The sequence below is a fragment of the Notechis scutatus genome, chromosome 5 (genome assembly GCF_049901735.1).
Source record: "Notechis scutatus isolate UNSWTSFEM ecotype Mainland chromosome 5, rNotScu1.2, whole genome shotgun sequence".
Classification (NCBI taxonomy): domain Eukaryota; kingdom Metazoa; phylum Chordata; class Lepidosauria; order Squamata; family Elapidae; genus Notechis; species Notechis scutatus.
Genome location: NC_142013.1, coordinates 46,763,724 through 46,782,067, shown reverse-complemented (window position 1 = coordinate 46,782,067; position 18,344 = coordinate 46,763,724). Strand labels below are relative to the sequence as shown.

Sequence of the window (18,344 nt, the reverse complement as noted above, 5' to 3'; positions counted from 1 at the left end):
TTTGCAATATATAATATTTGGATTATGGAAGCTTATTACTACTTGCTTCAGTAGCATTAAAAGAGATATTAGTTTGTTTTTGGCTAGCTGTATCTAGCAAAAATTTTCAGAAATCATCAGTTCATTTTCTGAAATCCTATACCCATGATGGCGAACCTCTGGCACGCATGCTGGAAGTGGAATGCAGAACCATCTCTGCCAGCACATGAGCTGTCGCCCCAGTTCAGTTCCATTGTGCATGCACGCATGCCTCCTGCCAGCCAGCTGATGCATGGGGGGCAGGGGGCATGTGGGAGATGTGTACGCATGCGCAGGGAGCAGGGAGTGCGGAGAGGTCATACACGCATGCACAGGGGCAGGGAGAGCACAGGGGTCACATGTGCATGCGCAGGGGGAGCACGAGGGATCGTGCTTGCATTGCATTAAGGGTGCAAGTATACGCGTGCAATTTCGGCACGCGACGACAGAAAGATTAGCCATCACTGTCCTATACCCACCTTAAAAATAAACGTGCTCAAATATAACATTTATGTAATGGTCCCTTACTTTGGTATTATGCCATGAAAGATTTTAGCACTAAGGGAATAAAAAGAATAAACAACTTCACACAATTTCACAATTTCAGCAGTTATGAAAGTCAACTCCCTACATATATCTATTTCATTTCCAGGTCTCTGCTTTTCTGAATTAGGAATACAACATACTTTCAATAGGACAATTCTTTGCCAGTAGAGGTCCCCACTGACATGTTTACTTTATAATGGGCTACCGAAAAAGATAATTACATTGATCAAACTCTGACTACTGACTACTAGTAAGTATTTTTTTATAATTTTATTAAAGTTTTTAATAAATGTATAAAAACTAATAAAACTAAACTAGAAAAAAATTAAAATTCAGATGTGCAAAACAAAAACAAAAAAGCAAAGGAAAAAAGTAGAAAGGAAAAAGTCAATAAAGGCAGTAATAAAGAATCTTCATCCCACTGAGTATGTTAATATTTCACCTTGTTTTAAAGCTATATATTTTTTAAAAAATAAAACCTTTTTCTCCCCATTTTATCTAAAAGCAATCCAGAAAAGAACAACAAAGATGATGAAGGGAATGAAGGCTAAAACATGAAGAATGGTCGCTGGAATTGGGTATGTCTAGTCTAGTGAAAAAAATGACTAGGGTGACATGATAGCAATGTTTCAATATTTGAGGGGCTCCATAAAGAAGACATGGTTAATTTATTCTCCAAAGCACCTGAAGACAGGACAAGAAGCAATGGATGGAAACTAATCAAGGAGAGAAGCAACCTAGAACTAAATAGAAACTTCCTGACAGTGAGCCTCCAGAAGCGGTAAGTGCTCCATCACTGGAGGTTTTTATGAAGAGATTGGCAGCCATTTGTCCGAAATGGTACAGAGTCCCCTGCTTGAGTAAGGGTGAGGGGTGGGGTTAGATTGGAGGACCTCTGGCATCCCTTCCAACTCTTTTATACTGTTCTGTTATTCTTTCTATGTTCACATGTATCAATCTCATGAAGCCCAAAGAAAGTCTGGAATAGTATAGGACAGGGATGGTGAACCTTTTTGGCACTGAGTGCCCAAAGCGTTCACGCACGCACACACATACTCAAAATGTAACACATATTAGTTATTTTTATCTCAATCCAATTAACAAAACAACTCTTTAAAATAAGAAAAAGTTAGTGCAGCTTACCCATTTTAACTCTTTTCTGCCTGGTCCTTTTGTTCCCTCTAGTGCAAACTCACAGCATCACAGCAGCGTCACATGATATATTGGGACTTTTTCCTCCTGCACTAAACCAGGCAGGGATGTGGCCAGCATGTGATGCATCCAGCCCATGGGCCATGAGTTTGATACCCCTGCTCTAGTGTCTATTTGCAATCCTCATCAAGTGAGAGTTCCTAATAAGGGTTTGATTCTATTCCAGTTATTTGCCACATAATTATTTTACCAATAATTAAATATTGGTAAAAATAACCAATATACTCTATCTCTCTGGTTCCCAATCTGTTTAAAAAATTCTTACATTTTTCTTTTATTTTTGTCAATTGTATATTATTATAAATTCTTAAATCTCTGCTTTAAAATTCTTAAATCCAAAGAAAGTAAAAAGATGTCAAACTAAGCTCACCTTTTGGAAGGTCCCTAGTATCCATAAATTGACTAAACTAAACATTTCCGAATGTGATTAGATAGTGCACCTGGCCAGCTTAGTTTCCTTTCTAAAGGCTACAATGGTGAATAATTAGCTTCTAAATAAAAAAATAAATAATCATTTAGTAGGCTATTTTAAAATTATCTTCAAAAACAAACCAACATTGTAGGTAATGATTTGCTAAACAACATGATCAAGCATTCAAACTGAAGCAGCATGAGATCCAAAACAGGATTAGATCCAAATGTGATTAACAAAGCAGATTGGCAGTTTCTGAACTCAGTTCAGTCACTTTTCATCCTACCATGGAAATTAGGCCTTTACTAACAATGAGCTTAATGCTGGCTGTCTGGCAATTTCTAAAGACTACGGTTGAGCTGGCATATACAGCAAGGTATCTCTTTAACACTATATAAACAGAACCAAATGCAGCTTTTACTTTCTATTTAATGCATTATAAAGAGATTCTGCCCGCTAAGTGTGGCCTGTGCTGTTCCTGTGCGAACTTTTTATAGACAATCTCAGAGTAATTAGACTGTGGGTCTATCGTATGCTTGATATTCCATCACATATTATACAGTACTGAAAAAATATCATTACATTAACTGCATTTTTTAAAAAATGAAATACTACCTAAAAGTTTAATTGTACCTTCAAAGTGTGCAGTAACTTAATTTTCCCCATAAAATGGAGAGCCATTCATTTAATCTTTTTTTTTTCATGTGTGGGCTTACCAGAAGAGCAAGGAGTCTGAAATGAAGTCCAAACATTTTTATACAACTCAATAGAGTTAGGTGCCCAAATAAAAGAAATATACAATCTGTGCTTCTGGAAACTGGAGCTCTGTAATAGTGGGAAAGCTGCTTTCTATCTCTAGTCTAGTTGAAAGAACATAAAAGTTCAGGTTGAAAAGACTATTCCATATGATACCTCTGATGTCTGTAAAACTGAGTTGCATTGCTTGAGCAGGAGACCTTATACTATTCCTTAAGTGCCTTAAAATCTTTTCATTGGCTTGCTCTGAATCCCAGCACCATTAGAAGTAAAATTAACGTCACAGGCCAACCACCTCACAGGATAGATTCGCCGCCATAAACTAATAAACAAACTTTCCACATTTTCTGTCTCCTGAAGACTTATCAACTATCTGTGATCTCACACCTAGCTGTACGCGCCTCAGCATAAGGGCTTACATGCAAAACTACACATTTCTTCGTGGCTGGCCAGAACTGAGTACTCACGTCTTAAATTGATGTTACCCTATCTCAACTCGATTGCCCAATAATCCGCTTTCAGAACACATCTAAAGAAAGGAGCGTGCAAGTCTCTAACTACGTCACGGAAAACTACCGACAAACAGGAACTTCAGCATTGAAGACACTCGCCTTCCTCCTAGTTCATCAGGGTAATCTGAAAATCCCGTCTCTAATCGCCCCTAAACAGAAGAGGAGCCATAAAAAGAAGTAGACATTCTCTGTTCTCTCCAGTAAAATTCCCGTTAGTAATGTGCATCACGCGTGGCTTAAATGGAAACTGCTCAATAAAAGTCCCTGGAAAAACCCCGGAGTTTTAGATATAAGCGGCAAAAACACATAGAAGAGTTTTGTTTAATTATGCTTTTATTCTGTTTAAGAAATATGATTCGGTTTTTTACGTTGTTAACTCACAATCCATATTAATATAGTATCTTAATAGAACTTGATACAAAACATTGTATTAGGGCAGTCGGTCCGTCGCAGTCCATTCTACGCGACAAAATTGTTGCGGGGGAAAAAAGAGGCAAGAGTGCTATGGAAATCTGTGAGTTTCTGGGGAAAAGGTATGATATGCGTATAAATGTATATAAATACTGTTAAAAACCTCAACAGTAACAACAGCTCGTCATTCCTCTTTTCCGATGCCTTTTAAAAGTAATCTTGCCTCCTGACGAGTTGGAATAGAATAGAGCTGGAAGGGACCTTGGCGGTCTTCTCGTCCAGCCCCCTGCTCAAGCAGGAGTGTTTAGTCCTCAAAAGCTAGCCTATTATTTGTAACTCCAAGTTGATATTCTGTAAGTAGCAAATTAGCATGGCTCTCTTCTTCTTACCCAATCTGTCTATGGAGATTCTCAGTCATCCAGGTCCCAATGGTGTTTTTTCCAAGACGCAACTGGACTTTCTGGTTTTTCTTTGAAGACATTTCGCTTCTCATCCAAGAAGGTTTTTGGATGAGAAGTAAGACGTCTTTGAAGAAATAGCAGAAAGTCCAGTTGCCTCTTGGAAAAAAAATGGTTTCTTACCCAGTTAGTATTAAGAATAGTTCATTTTCCCTTACAATGCATTATTTTCTATACCTCTAAGATATTTGCAGATTCAGCAGTGTATCATTTTGCAGAAATATTAGTTGCCATTTTATTACTCTTGCAGCATGCTAGATTAGTGTTTGCTTTTCATTAAATGAAACATAAGATCTGATGAAGTATTAAGCCTGACTGGTGCCAAGGGTAGAGTCACTGAGGTCATAGGCTTGAACAGAGGAATTAAGATATGCAAAAATTTGCAAAATTGTTTACACGGTAATCAGAATAGGTTATATTATTAATTAATTATTAGTACAATTAGGTTGCATTTGTTGATTCTTATAAAACTGAGGCAAAGGAGTAATTTCTTATTTTAGACCTAATGCCTTTGTTTTCTTTGCATGCTTATCCCATGGCACTCCCTGTTGCTCACCATCTTACTGGTCCCACATCAGGCCCTTGTTGTACACTCACCTGGATTATATGTTCTGATTGTGCTCTTTGTCACTAACCACACCACTGCAAAGTCCCAGGTTTATGGTCCTTTGGTGGCAATCATATATGCAGGGATACTGCAGTAGAAATGTCTTTGATATCCAAGTAATGTAATTCTTAACTGTATTTCTAAATCAGTTTTATTTATTTATTACATTTGTTTGCCACCCACCTCGCCACCAGGCAATTTGGTCCTGTGGTTGACCAGTCAATAAAGTGTTGAATATATTTATACATGCAAGTATATATATTTGTATCCATACCAGACTTCCATATTAAATTAATTTCATTATTTAAAATAATTCTTCTAATCATACACATTTACAAGTTCATGCACAAGCCAGAATCAGCACTGCATAGCAACCCCATGGTTGCTGTGTATAGTCTCAAGCAGCTTTTCCAGATGTGTCAGGGGAAAGTTAAGAGGAAGAAAATAAGTATTTCTTGGACCAGGGTGTCAAACTTGCGGCCCACGGACCAAACTTGCGTCCCGTGTCATGTGCTGGCCATGGCCACGGCCAGTTAGCAAAGTGGGGAAAAGTCACAATATGTCACATGGCAATGCTGACAATGTGAGTTTGACACCCCTGCCTTAAATATTGGATGCAGGATTATCCACAGCAGCCTTGAATGCATGTCACAACTTGGGATACCCTACATAAATGCATTATACACTTCATTTCTGCCTTCATGTACTTTGGTCAGGATTACTGGAATGCTGAAGGCAAGCAAAAGAGGATAGCTACAACATCAGGGCCTCTATTATTCATGGCTGAACTTTCTCCAAATCTGTAGTAGAGAGATACATAATGGAGAATATGAGGCACAGAACAGATTTGTGGAGGGCTGTTTAGGCAAACCTCCTTGGCTGAGCTGTATTGACCTATGCCTAGAGTTCCTGGTCCCCAACAGAATCATCCACCTCCTATAGAATTTTGTAGCATTAATCAATCCCACTTCCTGGTTGCTGCACAACCATAGATGCCACTACACATGGATAGGTAAGGAACAAACTATAATCAGGGTTAAAGATGCAGGTTGTTTATTTGAAAACATCTACACAGAATTACTTTTAATTAATTAGAATTATAAATTAAAGATATATAACTTTATTGCAGTCATTAACTAGCACAAGGAAATTGATATCCAAAATTAAATTAACAATATTAGGATGGTTAGGAAAAGTACATGCATGCAAAAATTGTGGTTAAAAAATAACAATTTTAAATTAAAGTTAGCTAAAGGGCTTATTCAGGCTACACATTCAATAAGAAGTTAAAACTTAGCAATCTGGACAATAAAAATCTTGAAATTGCAATATAAAATACAATACAAATAAGATATACATACATATATACATGCGTAGCAATGAATAAAGCAATGAAGTATAAATCAACGAGTAAGGTTTTGAGGGGGGGGGGGGAATACGCTTAACCATAAAAACATCTGAGAAAACTTGAAGTTCCCAATCATCCTTTATTGTCTTCCACAGTATCGTACCCAAAATTTCACTTCTGAAGACTGAAAAAAAAACTTCTCAACAGGAAATGCGTAACTCTGACGGGAGTATATCTACAGCTTGCAGCATTGGTTGCTACCTGTCTGGGACTGATGGTTGTGTTTTTCTTACACCGTGAGGAAGGGGGGAGAATTATGATTTTTCAGTGCTGCCGAATCCGAGGGAGAAAAAAAGTAAATGTTACTGTACACAAATCCTATTGCCTGCAGAGAAAAAAGAAAAGAAAGGAGAAGGAGGAAAGGAGGGTTTAGAGGGGAGGAAAGCTTTCTCCCACTCCACGATTATCACCCCTTCCTGATCAACAATGGTATAGTCCGGAAGCAAGTAAAGTCGGGGTTTCCCCCATGCTAGGAGGCCAGGCTAAGCTTAGATTTGCTGCCGCCGCCTCCTCCTCCTCCTTTTCGCTACTGCTGTTTCTCCGACAGCCATTTCGCGAGCGTCCATCGTGAGCACCGAGAACTCGGGAAGGCGGCGGGTCCCGTGTGGCCAGGGTGAGGAGGAGGGTCCAGGGGATGGCATGCTTGCGTGTGGGGAGTTTGGGGAGTGCGAAGGGTTTCACTGGGGTCACGTCGAAGAGGAGATGGAGCTTGCCTAGAGAGGCGCGTTTTACTCTTAAAAGGGGAACGGTTAGGCAGGAGCCTTTCAGGACGTTGGAGTCCAAGAAGGGAAATATTTGGGTTCTTTTCCAAGCGGCTTTGTGTAACGCTTGAAGGACTCGTGCTAATTTCAGGCTAGCCATTGCATGGCTTGGAGGGGGGGGGGTGAATTGCAGCTGCGTGGTTTAGGTCCCCTGTTCCCCGTCTCAATTATTACCCCCCCACCTCCCCGGGCATGCCTGGTCTCATCACCTCTTCCCCATTCTCCACTTTACCCAGACTTCCACCCTCTCTAGATGAGTTGGAACTCTTCTTCTATCACTTCTAGAAACCCCCAGGTAATCTATGTCCAGTGCAGAAAAGGCTTCTCTGGAGGTTGAGATATTGGGCTCACCAGCTGGAAGGGACTAAGTAGAGTCAGGGAAGTGAATAACGTCCAGCTTAAGTGTGCCTAATGAAATGAGAAAAAAAATCTTTGTACGGATGCCATCCTTGGAACAATGAGATATAAACCAATGGAATACATATGCAAAAGAGCCAGAATGTATGAAAGCAAAATTGCCTCTTTACCTGTGTCAAGTACATTGCTCAGAAAAATAAAGGGAACACAAAAATAAGACATCCTAGATCTGAATGAATGAGATATTCTTATTAAATACTTTGTTCATTACATAGTTGAATGTGCTGACAACAAAATCACACAAAAATTATCAATGGAAATCAAATTTAGCAACCCATGGAGGTCTGGATTTGGAGTTACACTCAAAATTAAAGTGGAAAAAAACACTACAGGCTGATCCAACTTTGATGTAATGCCCTTAAAACAAGTCAAAATGAGGCTCAGTAGTGTGTGTGGCCTCCATATGCCTGTACGACCTCCCTACAATGCCTGGGCATGCTTCTGATGAGGTGGCGGATAGTCTCCTGAGGGATCTCCTCCCACACCTGGACTAAAGCATCCCCCAACTCCTGGACAGTCAGGTGCAACGAGGCTTTGGTGGATGGAGCGAGACATGATGTCCCAGATGTGCTCAGTTGGATTCAGGTGTGGGGAACGGGCGGGCCAGTCCACAGCATCAATGCCTTCATCTTGCAGGAACTGCTGACACACCCCAGACACATGAGGTCTAGCATTGTCTTGCATTAGGAGGAACCCAGGGCCAACCGCACCAGCATGTGGTCTCACAAGGGGTCTGAGGATCTCATCTCGGTACCTAATGGCAGTCAGGCTACTTCTGGTGAGCACATGGAGAGCTGTGCGGTCCCCTAAAGAAATGCCACCCCACACCATTACTGACCCGCTGCCAAACCGGTCAGGCTGGAGGATGTTGCAGGCAGCAGAATGTTCTCCACAGCGTAGACCCTCTAGACAGTCTGTCACATGTGCTCAGTGTGAACCTGCTTTCATCTGTAAAGAGCACAGGGCGCCAGTGGTGAATTTGCCAATCTTGGTGTTCTCTGGCAAATGCCAAACGTCCTGCATGGTGTTGGGCTGTAAGCACAACCCCCACCTGTGGACGTCGGAGTCTGTTTCTGACCGTTTGAGCAGCCACATACACATTTGTGGCCCGCTGGAGGTCATTTTGCAGGGCTCTGGCAGTGCTCCTCCTGTCCCTCCTTGCACAAAGGCGGAGGTAGCGGTCCTGATGCTGGGTTGTTGCCCTCCTACGGCCTCCTCCACGTCTCCTGATATACTGGCCTGTGTCCTGGTAGCGCCTCCATGCTCTGGACACTACGCTGACAGACACAGCAGACCTTGCCACAGCTCGCATTGATGTGCCATCCTGGATGAGCTGCACTACCTGAGCCACTTGTGTGGGTTGTAGACTCCGTCTCATGCTACCGCTAGAGTGAAAGCACCGCCAGCATTCAAAAGTGACCAAACCATCAGCCAGAAAGCATAGGAACTGAGAAGTGGTCTGTGGTCACCACCTCCAGAACCACTCCTTTATTGGGGATGTCTTGCTAACTGCCTATGCTTTCCACCTGTTGTCTATTCCATTTGCACAACAGCACGTGAAATTGATTGTCAATCAGTGTTGCTACCTAAGTGGACAGTTTGATTTCACAGAAGTGTGATTGACTTGGAATTACATTGTGTTATTTAAGTGTTCCCTTTATTTTTTTGAGCAGTGTACATTTCCCTAGACCCAAATTAATTCTCAGTTTTCCAAGATGGAAGAAAGTGTTCTAGTTTTCCAGCTGTATAGTTTTTATTGTAAAAAGGACTCCATACACAATGACACTCTTTGGTATAGCTCTTGGTCTCATTATTAAGGTGAATGAAAATGTTTAGATGTAGATTTTCCCTAGCAGTAGAGAAATACACTTGAGATGTAGAATGTACACATGTCTGCTGTCCACTGAAGTTTTGGCCAAGCCTTTATCTTATCTCTTTTGGTTCCCTTTCAGCAAAAAGAAAATTCCCACATGTCCCAATGAGAAATGCTGTTTAAAAAACAGTGCTGAAATTAACTTTTTGTGAGGTTCTAAGCCCAGTTGATGAAATGAAAGGCAATTTATTTGATATATTAACTATTGTTATTATTATATGAATAAAATATATAAATAAAGTTGATGATAAAAAAAATTTCTGCTTATTTAGCAGATATAATGTGATGATTTGTGTTCACAGCACATAGACTAATTGTACATTTTGTTGTGGCAAAATGTACAAACTCAAAATGATTCTCTAAAAAAGATACCTTAGAGCTGCCAAAATTAGTCCCCACATTTATTTATGTGATAAATTGTGCAAAATTGGCTGCCACAGGCTGCTCGAGATAGTAAAGTCATTCCTGAACTAGCACAAAGATTTAAACTCATTAAAATGAGAAATTGTTGAAGGGACACTGGGTTTTTTCTGTGTGTTACATTAATAATTTACATATTTAAGATACTCTATAGCAGTGGTGGCTAACCTTTTTGGGCTCCTGTGCCAAAAATTGCGCGCACGCTCGCGTGCCAGCACCCAGAAGGCAAAGCACGCCATGTCCCCTGCGCATGCGTGTGCAATCCCCCACCTACCTATCCCTGCCACCCGGGGATGTGCTTCACAGCTGATTTTCTGCTGGCTTGAGGCCTTTTTTGGCCTCCCAGAGGCTTGAAAAAAGCCTCTGTAGGCTTTGCAGGCCAAATAGTAGGCCTGTTTTGTCAACGGGCCTATTCATCCTGCAGAGGCTTTTTTCAAACCTCTGGGAGGCCGAAAAAGGCCTCAAACTGGCTGAAAATCAGCTGTGGGGGCACACGTGCAGTGAGGTAAGTTTGCCTGCGGCTTGTGTGTTGGCACAAATGGCTCTGTGTGCCACCTCTGGCACATGTGCCATAGGTTTGCCATCATGGCTTTATAGGCTGAGTCTGTGTGTGTGACCCACAGTAAAGATAATGTGTTTGTATATGAAACAATTTTTAAAAATCCAGAAACCAGCTCCCAGTAGCCTACAACAATAAACAACAATCACTAGGTTTCAGCCATACCTATCTCACCGTAGAAAATATTTTCAATTTTGAATCAATTGGGAAATAAAAATAACACTCTCCAAGTTTACTACACTAGTCAAAACCGAGTTTTTTCTGGTTTTTCTGTCTGACTTGTCAAACTTTGTATGGGATGCTAAATATTTGATTCTTCGATATTGTGAGTAACAGTAACAATATATTATTAAACTTCTCTCTTTTAGGAGCATTATGACTGAAGAGCAATTTGTTAACATTGATTTAAATGATGATAATGTTTGTAGTGTATGCAAATTAGGAACAGAAAGAGAAACTCTTTCCTTCTGCCACATTTGTTTTGAACTAAGCATTGAAGGTAAGTGTAATCAAATTTCAGACACCTGGAAAAAATATCTAACTTTAATAAACAAAACCTTTCAATTTCCATATTAGTGATGATAGTAGCTTATAAATGTATTCATGTTTTGCTAACATCGCTCTTTTCTTTGGAGGGATCCTTGAGTGGGAAGATGAGTTTGTTTGTTTTGTAGAGTTTGTTTCTAGTTTAGAACTTTGATTTTTTTCAGAGTTATAAATCACATAGTAATCCTGTGTAAAAAGGCTCCCAATTCATCTATTTCTCAGAATGGTTCTACAAATAAAAGAAAAAAAATCACGAAAATGTAACTCATATTTATAATAGATTTGCACTAGGATTTTGTGAATTTATAAATGTAAACTAATCTTTGAAGCCAGTTTGGTTTAATAGTTAAGACACTGGACTAGAAGTGAGAAACTTGAGTTCTGATCCTGCATTATGTATGGACCTAGTTGGGTAACTTTGGACCACTCATTCACTCTTAGTTGTAGGAGGAAAGGAATGGCAAACCAATTTGTAAACTTTTGCCAAGAAAATTGCAGGACTTATCTATATAGTTACCATGAATAGGGATGGACTCAAGGACAAAGGGGGAGGGGGGGAGGAAGGAACCTAATATTTCCTCATATATAGTCACTTCTGTCATTTTCTAATTTGATAACATTGCTTTATCAGTTAACAATTTCCCCTTAGATTTTAAATATATTTATTTTTTTTATAAATGCTTACTTTTCTATATCTTAAGTTACGGTTCCTTAGTTTTCTCAATGAAATAATACTTCTTGTGCATTTTGTCAAGAATTTGCAGATTTGGACAAAGCAATTGTCTTGCAGTACTGAGTAAAATAGACACATTTTTATTAAATTTCTGGGAGATGCAAATAATGAGACTTTATTCAGAAAACCAGTGACAATTTTAAGCTTTGTAAGAATTTTGTGACAAATTGTGCTATGAAAGTAATAAGTTCACTAGAAAAATCCCATATCTTTGTTTTACTAAACAGATTGCATGACACTTCCATTTGTTATTTATGAACAAAGATAATTTAATTTTCTGCTTTTTCAAGATTTGTAAATTAAAGGATCCAAGTTTACTAGATCACTCACATGAAATAAAGATAAGTAGCCATGCAGATACTCTGACTAAGATATGCAGACACTAATATCAGTGCTCAGATAGGTTAATCACAGTACTAAGAAGGTGCTCACAAAATCCTTAAAACTGAATACTGTGTTCTCTCCCTCCCCTCCCACCCCACCCCCGGTCTCCCTCCCTCCCTCCCTCTCTCTCTCAGTGAGTAGACAGTATTAGATGCTCCTGATAATATATATAATTATTACTTTATATTCAAATGTACATAGAATGGTGTTAGTGAATAATTAAGTTAATAGTTTGGACTATTGCACTCCCTTACATGCTTATTTAAACATTTGCACAAAATTATTATTGGACATTGGTGTTACCAAAATATAAATTTATCCAGTTTCCTGAGCTAATGTTTTGATTATATCCACATTCAAACTTAGCCATGATAACTCATTTGGTAACTCTTGGTCAAACACCCAATTCGTGGGTTTCAATTCCGCCTACCTCTCTGAATTGCTATAACACTTGTGGGGGTTTACATTGTGGGGGTTTACATCCCCATTTAGGTTGAAATTGAAAAAGTATATTTCTATTATTCACAAAGCATCCTGGCAAAACTAGATAAAAGATGTAGCTCCAATATCCATTGAAAAAGATCTGCATATTATTTCAAATGAAAAGAGTTCAGATTCATTTTCAGTTGCGTAAACATTGTTTAAGAGGGAAATAGGAGCTATATACTGAAATTTTTTTTTTAGTTTTTTTTGGAAAAAATTATATTACAGAGAAAGTTGCTCCAAATTTCATGATGTTGAAATCTAGTTCTAGTACAGGTAGTCCTCAACTTACCACAGTTCATTTAGTGACCATTCAAAGTTAAATGGCCCTGAAAAAAAGTGATCGTGGACCATTTTTCACACTTCCAACTTCCACGCATCCCCATGATCATGTTATCAAAATTCAGATATTTGGCAACTGACTCATTCATGACGGTTGCAGTGTCTTGGAGTTATGTGGTTACCTTTTGTGACCCTTGACAAGCACACTTAATGGGTAAGCCAGTTTCAGTTAACAACTGTGTTACTAACAACTGCCGTGATTCACTTAACAATTATAGCAAGAAACTAGTGAATTGTAGTTAATTGGGCAAAATTCACTCAACTGTCTCGCTTAGCAACACAAATTCTGGGCTGAATTGTGGCCGTAAGTTGATAACTACCTATAGCTAACCATATCTGCAGCCTATTTCCAAGAGACACTAAGAAATAATTAACACTGCTATGAGATATTGGAATAAATTTATTATCAAAGTAATTAAAGAATGAATTAATGAAATTTTATATATGAAGTTATATATAAAGTATTTTCAGTCTATAATTTAATATTATTCATGGAATCATAGTACTTATTTCTTTCCCCCCCCCTTTTTTAGGAATACCGAAGTCTGATCTTCTGCATACAAGATCATTAAGGGGACATAGAGACTGCTTTCAGAAATTCCACTTAATAGCAAACCAGAGTTGCCCACAATCAAAATTGTCTAAAAGTACATATGCAGAAGTGAAAAACATTTTGAGCAAAAAAATTAACTGGATTATACAGTACGCACAAAACAAAGATAGAGATTTGGATTCAGAAGGTTCGAAACCAACACAGCATCGGATTTTTAGTTTTAGACATCAGAGAGAGAGAAAGTTACTTCCACAGTTTGATTCCCAAGTCCCTAAATATTCTGCAAAATGGGTCAATGAAAGCTCTGGGAGTATTACAAACTGTTCACAGAATATTTTAGAATCAACAGAATCCAGTGATTTTAGATTTCACATGTTGCAACAAAGAAGTGCACCATTTTGTTGTAATAATTCATTATGGTCGAGTCATAATCAGTCATCAGAATTGGGAAAAACCAAAAAAGAAACAGATACTTGTGTACGAAGATTTCCCCAATACAGCAGAGAGCAGTGTAAGTGTGAGAAGTAATTTATAAACTTATTTGTATATATAAACTTTGTGTAGCACTTAGAAAATAAAAATACTAACTTGTAAGTATTGAAAGAAATAAATGTTCAGTTGGTGCATAACTTTATTACAATTTGAATCTAGCAATAGTTTGTCAACTAGTCCTAGGCTAAAGAATAAATGTTCAGTTGGTGCATAACTTTATTACAATTTGAATCTAGCAATAGTTTGTCAACTAGTCCTAGGCTAAAGAAACATGATTTTTAAACTGTGAACACATACTAAATAATATGTTCTCTCTTAATTCAAAAACAATAAACCTATTAAATTTATGGAACAACTGTTTTATTTTGTGCTTTCTTAATGTGATCTAAACTTTCCTTCAACATAAGCTCCATTAAAGAAGCTCTATTTTGTTTTGATTAAGCGTGTATATTTGCATTGTTGACTAAATACAGTTCATCTACCTACTTAGAGAATATAATGTAAAGCTACTTATAGCAATCCTGGATCAGCTAGGAAGGACTTTAAATTGATGGATTCTTCTGGAAGCTTCATAAGCAGCCTTAAATTTTGTTAATCAGTCAGTATTTATTTTCTGGGTAAATCTACAACATAATAGTTATTTCAAAGTATAAAAAGTATAAAAGTATTTCAGAGTATAAAAATTATTTGGATAAAAGTTGGATTGGATGCATCATGTTAAAGAGAATGGTTCAAAAATTGCAAAAGCAGCTATTCTCCACTTATATATTGCATTGTATTTTAAAAGGGATTTTAGTGCTTTTAGTAATTTGATTTATAATTGTGAGAGAAAAAGAATCCTAATCCTGTATGTATGTATGTACGTACGTATGTACGTACGTATGTATACGTATATATATATAGTGTGTGTGTGTATAGTTTCTTTAGTTGCTTCACACATATATATATATATATATATATATATATGTGTGTGTGTGTGTGTGTGTGTGTATCTATATGTATATATGTATGGTATTCAGCTTTGTTCAGGTATTTTCCCACGTCATTATAATTGTGCTTTTAAAGTTGTAGCAACGTTTCGGCAGAATCTCATCTGCCATCATCAGGCTTCTATATATTCACATATATCCACAGACGAACACTATACAGAAGCCTGGGAAAATACCCGAACAAAGCTGAACTATATATATATATATAAATACACACACACACAAACAAACATTGTTTAATTTCCCATTTATACACACTCATTAACAATTTACTTTGTTTTTAATTCTTACCAGTGAATATGATGCCTCAGAGAGAAGTTGAGCAGCTGAATGGGAAACTACTCAAGCAAGTCCATGGTGAGATACATGTTAATATTTGCTGATTAATACATGTTTATAAGACTGTATTTTCCCATTTTATATTCCTAAAAAAGATTTATGCTATGTATGTGTTGTGTGTACATACACATGCATGCATGCATATGTAAGTTAAACTTATATCGGTCATTGAAAGCAAATCAAAAACAGTTTCAACCATTTTTTAAAATTATTATTAAATGTATATGCCAATCCTGTCACCAATGAAGTGACTCTTGGTGGCTTATTTGCTATATGTTCTGTAGCAATATTTCTTTTGACTCACAATAATTATGGGTAATTAAGGGAGACTTGGCCTACATATCAAATGGCACTAAAAACAAAAAATTATCTACGCCCCAGCATTCTTTACATTGTGCAGCTCTCCCAGCACTCATATATTAGGCAGTTAAGATTCTGATTGGAGAAAACAGGTCTGAAAGTACCTGGAAACATTCTGTGACTATATAACACATGAAAGCCATAGGTCATAGCATTGCTTATTTATCTGTCATAAAAATTGTGCACTGCAGAGATCAGATTACATGAAGTCCTCAACTTAGCATTCTTTATGTGGTCCTGAGTGATCTCGTATTACCCAGCTCTATCATTCCATTATTTGGTATGGAAACAAACATTAAAATTAATGAGAGTTTGTGCCAGAAGGAATGATGCACAAGAATAGAATTGCCCCTGATTAACTGGTAAAACACAAGAGATTCACATTTTCCATAAGCAAAATATGATTCTAAAAGTCAGTCTCATAGATAACACAGTACTGGACTTTGATTGTCTCAGGATAAGCAAGGATAAACAGTGAACTGACAAATACCTAATTAGAGTTTCTCATTTTGGGAAGGTATGGGAGAACCAATGGAAATCTTTTCTGTCACTTAGTTGAACAGTATCTCATGTCTTACTTACCAAGAGAGTTTAGAAAGCTAACAACCATCAATAGAGTGTCCCTGTGTGGATATTTATTAAAAGTGTGTATATTTCACCTTTTTTTTGATACAGTCTCATTCTTTAAAACCCAGTTTTCTCTGTTCTTCAATTACATATACCAAGCAGAACTTGGGAAAAAGATTTTCAATCAGTTCAGACACCTTAGTTTTACATTGGATGTATTAAAAATGGTCCCAAATTGCTACGTTTCATGGTAGGTTTGTGTTGAGTCTGGGCACAACTACAACTCACATTTTAAATTTTGTTCTTAGATATCTCATAAATGAAAGTACATCGTTGCAACACTTAATTCATGTAACTATTTGATGTTCTAGGCTAACATACCACCTTTATTGATTTCAGATGTGTTTGAAGAGTTAACAAAACAAGTACAAGAAAAAGACTCCTTAGCTTCTGAGCTTAATGTCCGTCATATTGCTATTGAACAACTGCTAAAGAACTGTTCAAAACTGCCATGTTTACAGATGGGACGGGCAGCCATGAAATCCAGTGTATCCATATAGCCATGGCAAACTTGCATTTTCTACTTTTGCTTCTCTATGATTTAGATTTCGGGGGGTAAGTTTGCACATTTGAGCAGTATTTTGGAAAAAAATAAGCTTGTGGATACACAAGCTAGCTACATGTATTTGCATTTTTAAAGACAAAAAGATGGCTAGTGTTTTCATTTCATATAATCATTTCCATTATTAGTTGACAGTGATGCGGTGGCCTAGAGGTGGAGCTGTCACCGCACAATCAGGAGGCTGTGATTTTGATCCTAGGTAGAGGCATATATTTCTCTCTGAGCACACTGAGAATATATCTGCTGAAAAAAACTCCACATTGGCGCCAGGAAGGGCATCTGGCCAATAAATACTCAGCTCCATTCAATTGCCGAGACTCCACCCTGCAAGGAATTATGGAGTCATTAAAAGAGGATGATTTCCATTATTAGTTGAACTGTGTGAATCCATTGCTTCATGGTACATGGGGCACCATGTCTTAAAAACATGGGTTTAAAAGCCTCCCACATTGATTATGTGCATGCACATACATTGCCCAAACATCATGATATGATTACTATCTCTTGATATGATTACTACTATACTTTGAGCAGTATATTTGGAGGAATGGTTTGTGCAAAGAATTCTTCCAAATGAATTTCCAGTTTAATAAATATTTTCCTTTGTCACCGATTACCAATATTTCAACTTAATTTGACACTTCTAACCATTTGTAAATAACCTGGGATAACAGGTGAAATACAGTTTTAAGTATTAAGAAATAATGGAACCACCAGTATTAATCTACATTTTTTATTTATTGCAAGCAATATTTTATTACTGAATTTTATAAAAAAGAAACGACTATTAAATGCTATATTTTAGGTACTTTTCCAGATCTTTTTATAAAAGTTTTGAATTATAAATAGCATTTTACCTGGTGTAATGGGTGTTTACTCTCTTTTCAGGACAATATAATTACCTTTCATGATGGAAGTTGTTTTTTTTAAAAAAAGCTTTTTCCCAAAGACATGATCTCAGTAGTTGTACAATATTATCTTTAATTTTAAGAGTGTATAATATCAAGCATTACAAATTTAAGCCAAGAACCTACTTTTGGAATGATGATTCGAGCTTTGTTAATATAAACAAAGCTCAACTTCAGTTTTATATGTGAATTTCTATTGTTTATAAAAATAAATGGCTTTGAAAACATATAATGCCTCAAATTAGTTGTTTATCTCATTTGTGAACTTTATAGAAACTATGAAACTGTTAAATGCTATATTAGGTGATGGTCCAAATATTTTGCAAAAGAAATGTTTTGTCCCTAAAATACAAAATACTTGACACTCATGGGACAAAAGTTGCATAGGCTGAAAGTTGACTGAGGAATCTCATTCTGGTAAATACATTTTTTTGTAAATAAGCCGTGTGTGTGTGTGTGTGTGTGTGTGTGTGTGTGATTTCAGGCCTCAACTTTAAATATTTTTTCCAAGACTTGGGACTGTACATAGGGCCTTTGTTCTCTATATATTTAATTTAGATAATTCCCCAAATTGGGCTCAAGTTTCAGAAATGATAGTCTGTCCACTGATTGTACAAGCTGTCCTTGACTTCCAACTGTTTAATGATTGTTCAAAA

The 18,344-nt window shown here is 37.4% G+C and overlaps 1 protein-coding gene and 1 long non-coding RNA gene across 2 annotated transcripts in view; one reads left to right on the top strand and one right to left on the bottom strand.

Annotated features, from left to right (window-relative positions):
• The window catches only part of LOC113409723 (uncharacterized), an 81,417-nt gene extending 77,728 nt beyond the window's left edge, over window positions 1-3,689 (bottom strand). Inside the window, exon 1 of the long non-coding RNA XR_003370575.2 lies at window positions 3,412-3,689. This is a non-coding gene — a long non-coding RNA (uncharacterized LOC113409723). The remainder of the gene's footprint in view (window positions 1-3,411) is intronic.
• Window positions 3,690-6,776: 3,087 nt separating this feature from the next.
• C5H21orf91 (chromosome 5 C21orf91 homolog) lies at window positions 6,777-17,917 on the top strand. The gene is made up of 5 exons (XM_026664119.2): window positions 6,777-6,953; window positions 10,739-10,869; window positions 13,392-13,922; window positions 15,187-15,249; window positions 16,558-17,917. Exons 2-5 carry the CDS (start codon window positions 10,746-10,748, stop codon window positions 16,716-16,718), a joined length of 879 nt encoding a protein of 292 aa, XP_026519904.2. The 5' UTR covers window positions 6,777-6,953; window positions 10,739-10,745; the 3' UTR covers window positions 16,719-17,917.
• Window positions 17,918-18,344: the final 427 nt, after the last annotated feature.

Bases quoted from the DNA above. Each gene is read 5' to 3' on its own strand.
- C5H21orf91 (XM_026664119.2), top strand. From the start codon at position 10,746: ATGACTGAAGAGCAATTTGTTAACATTGATTTAAATGATGATAATGTT. The intron at 10,870-13,391 runs GTAAGTGTAATC...CCCCTTTTTTAG, and splicing joins TTTTGAACTAAGCATTGAAG to GAATACCGAAGTCTGATCTT. The intron at 15,250-16,557 runs GTGAGATACATG...TATTGATTTCAG, and splicing joins ACTACTCAAGCAAGTCCATG to ATGTGTTTGAAGAGTTAACA.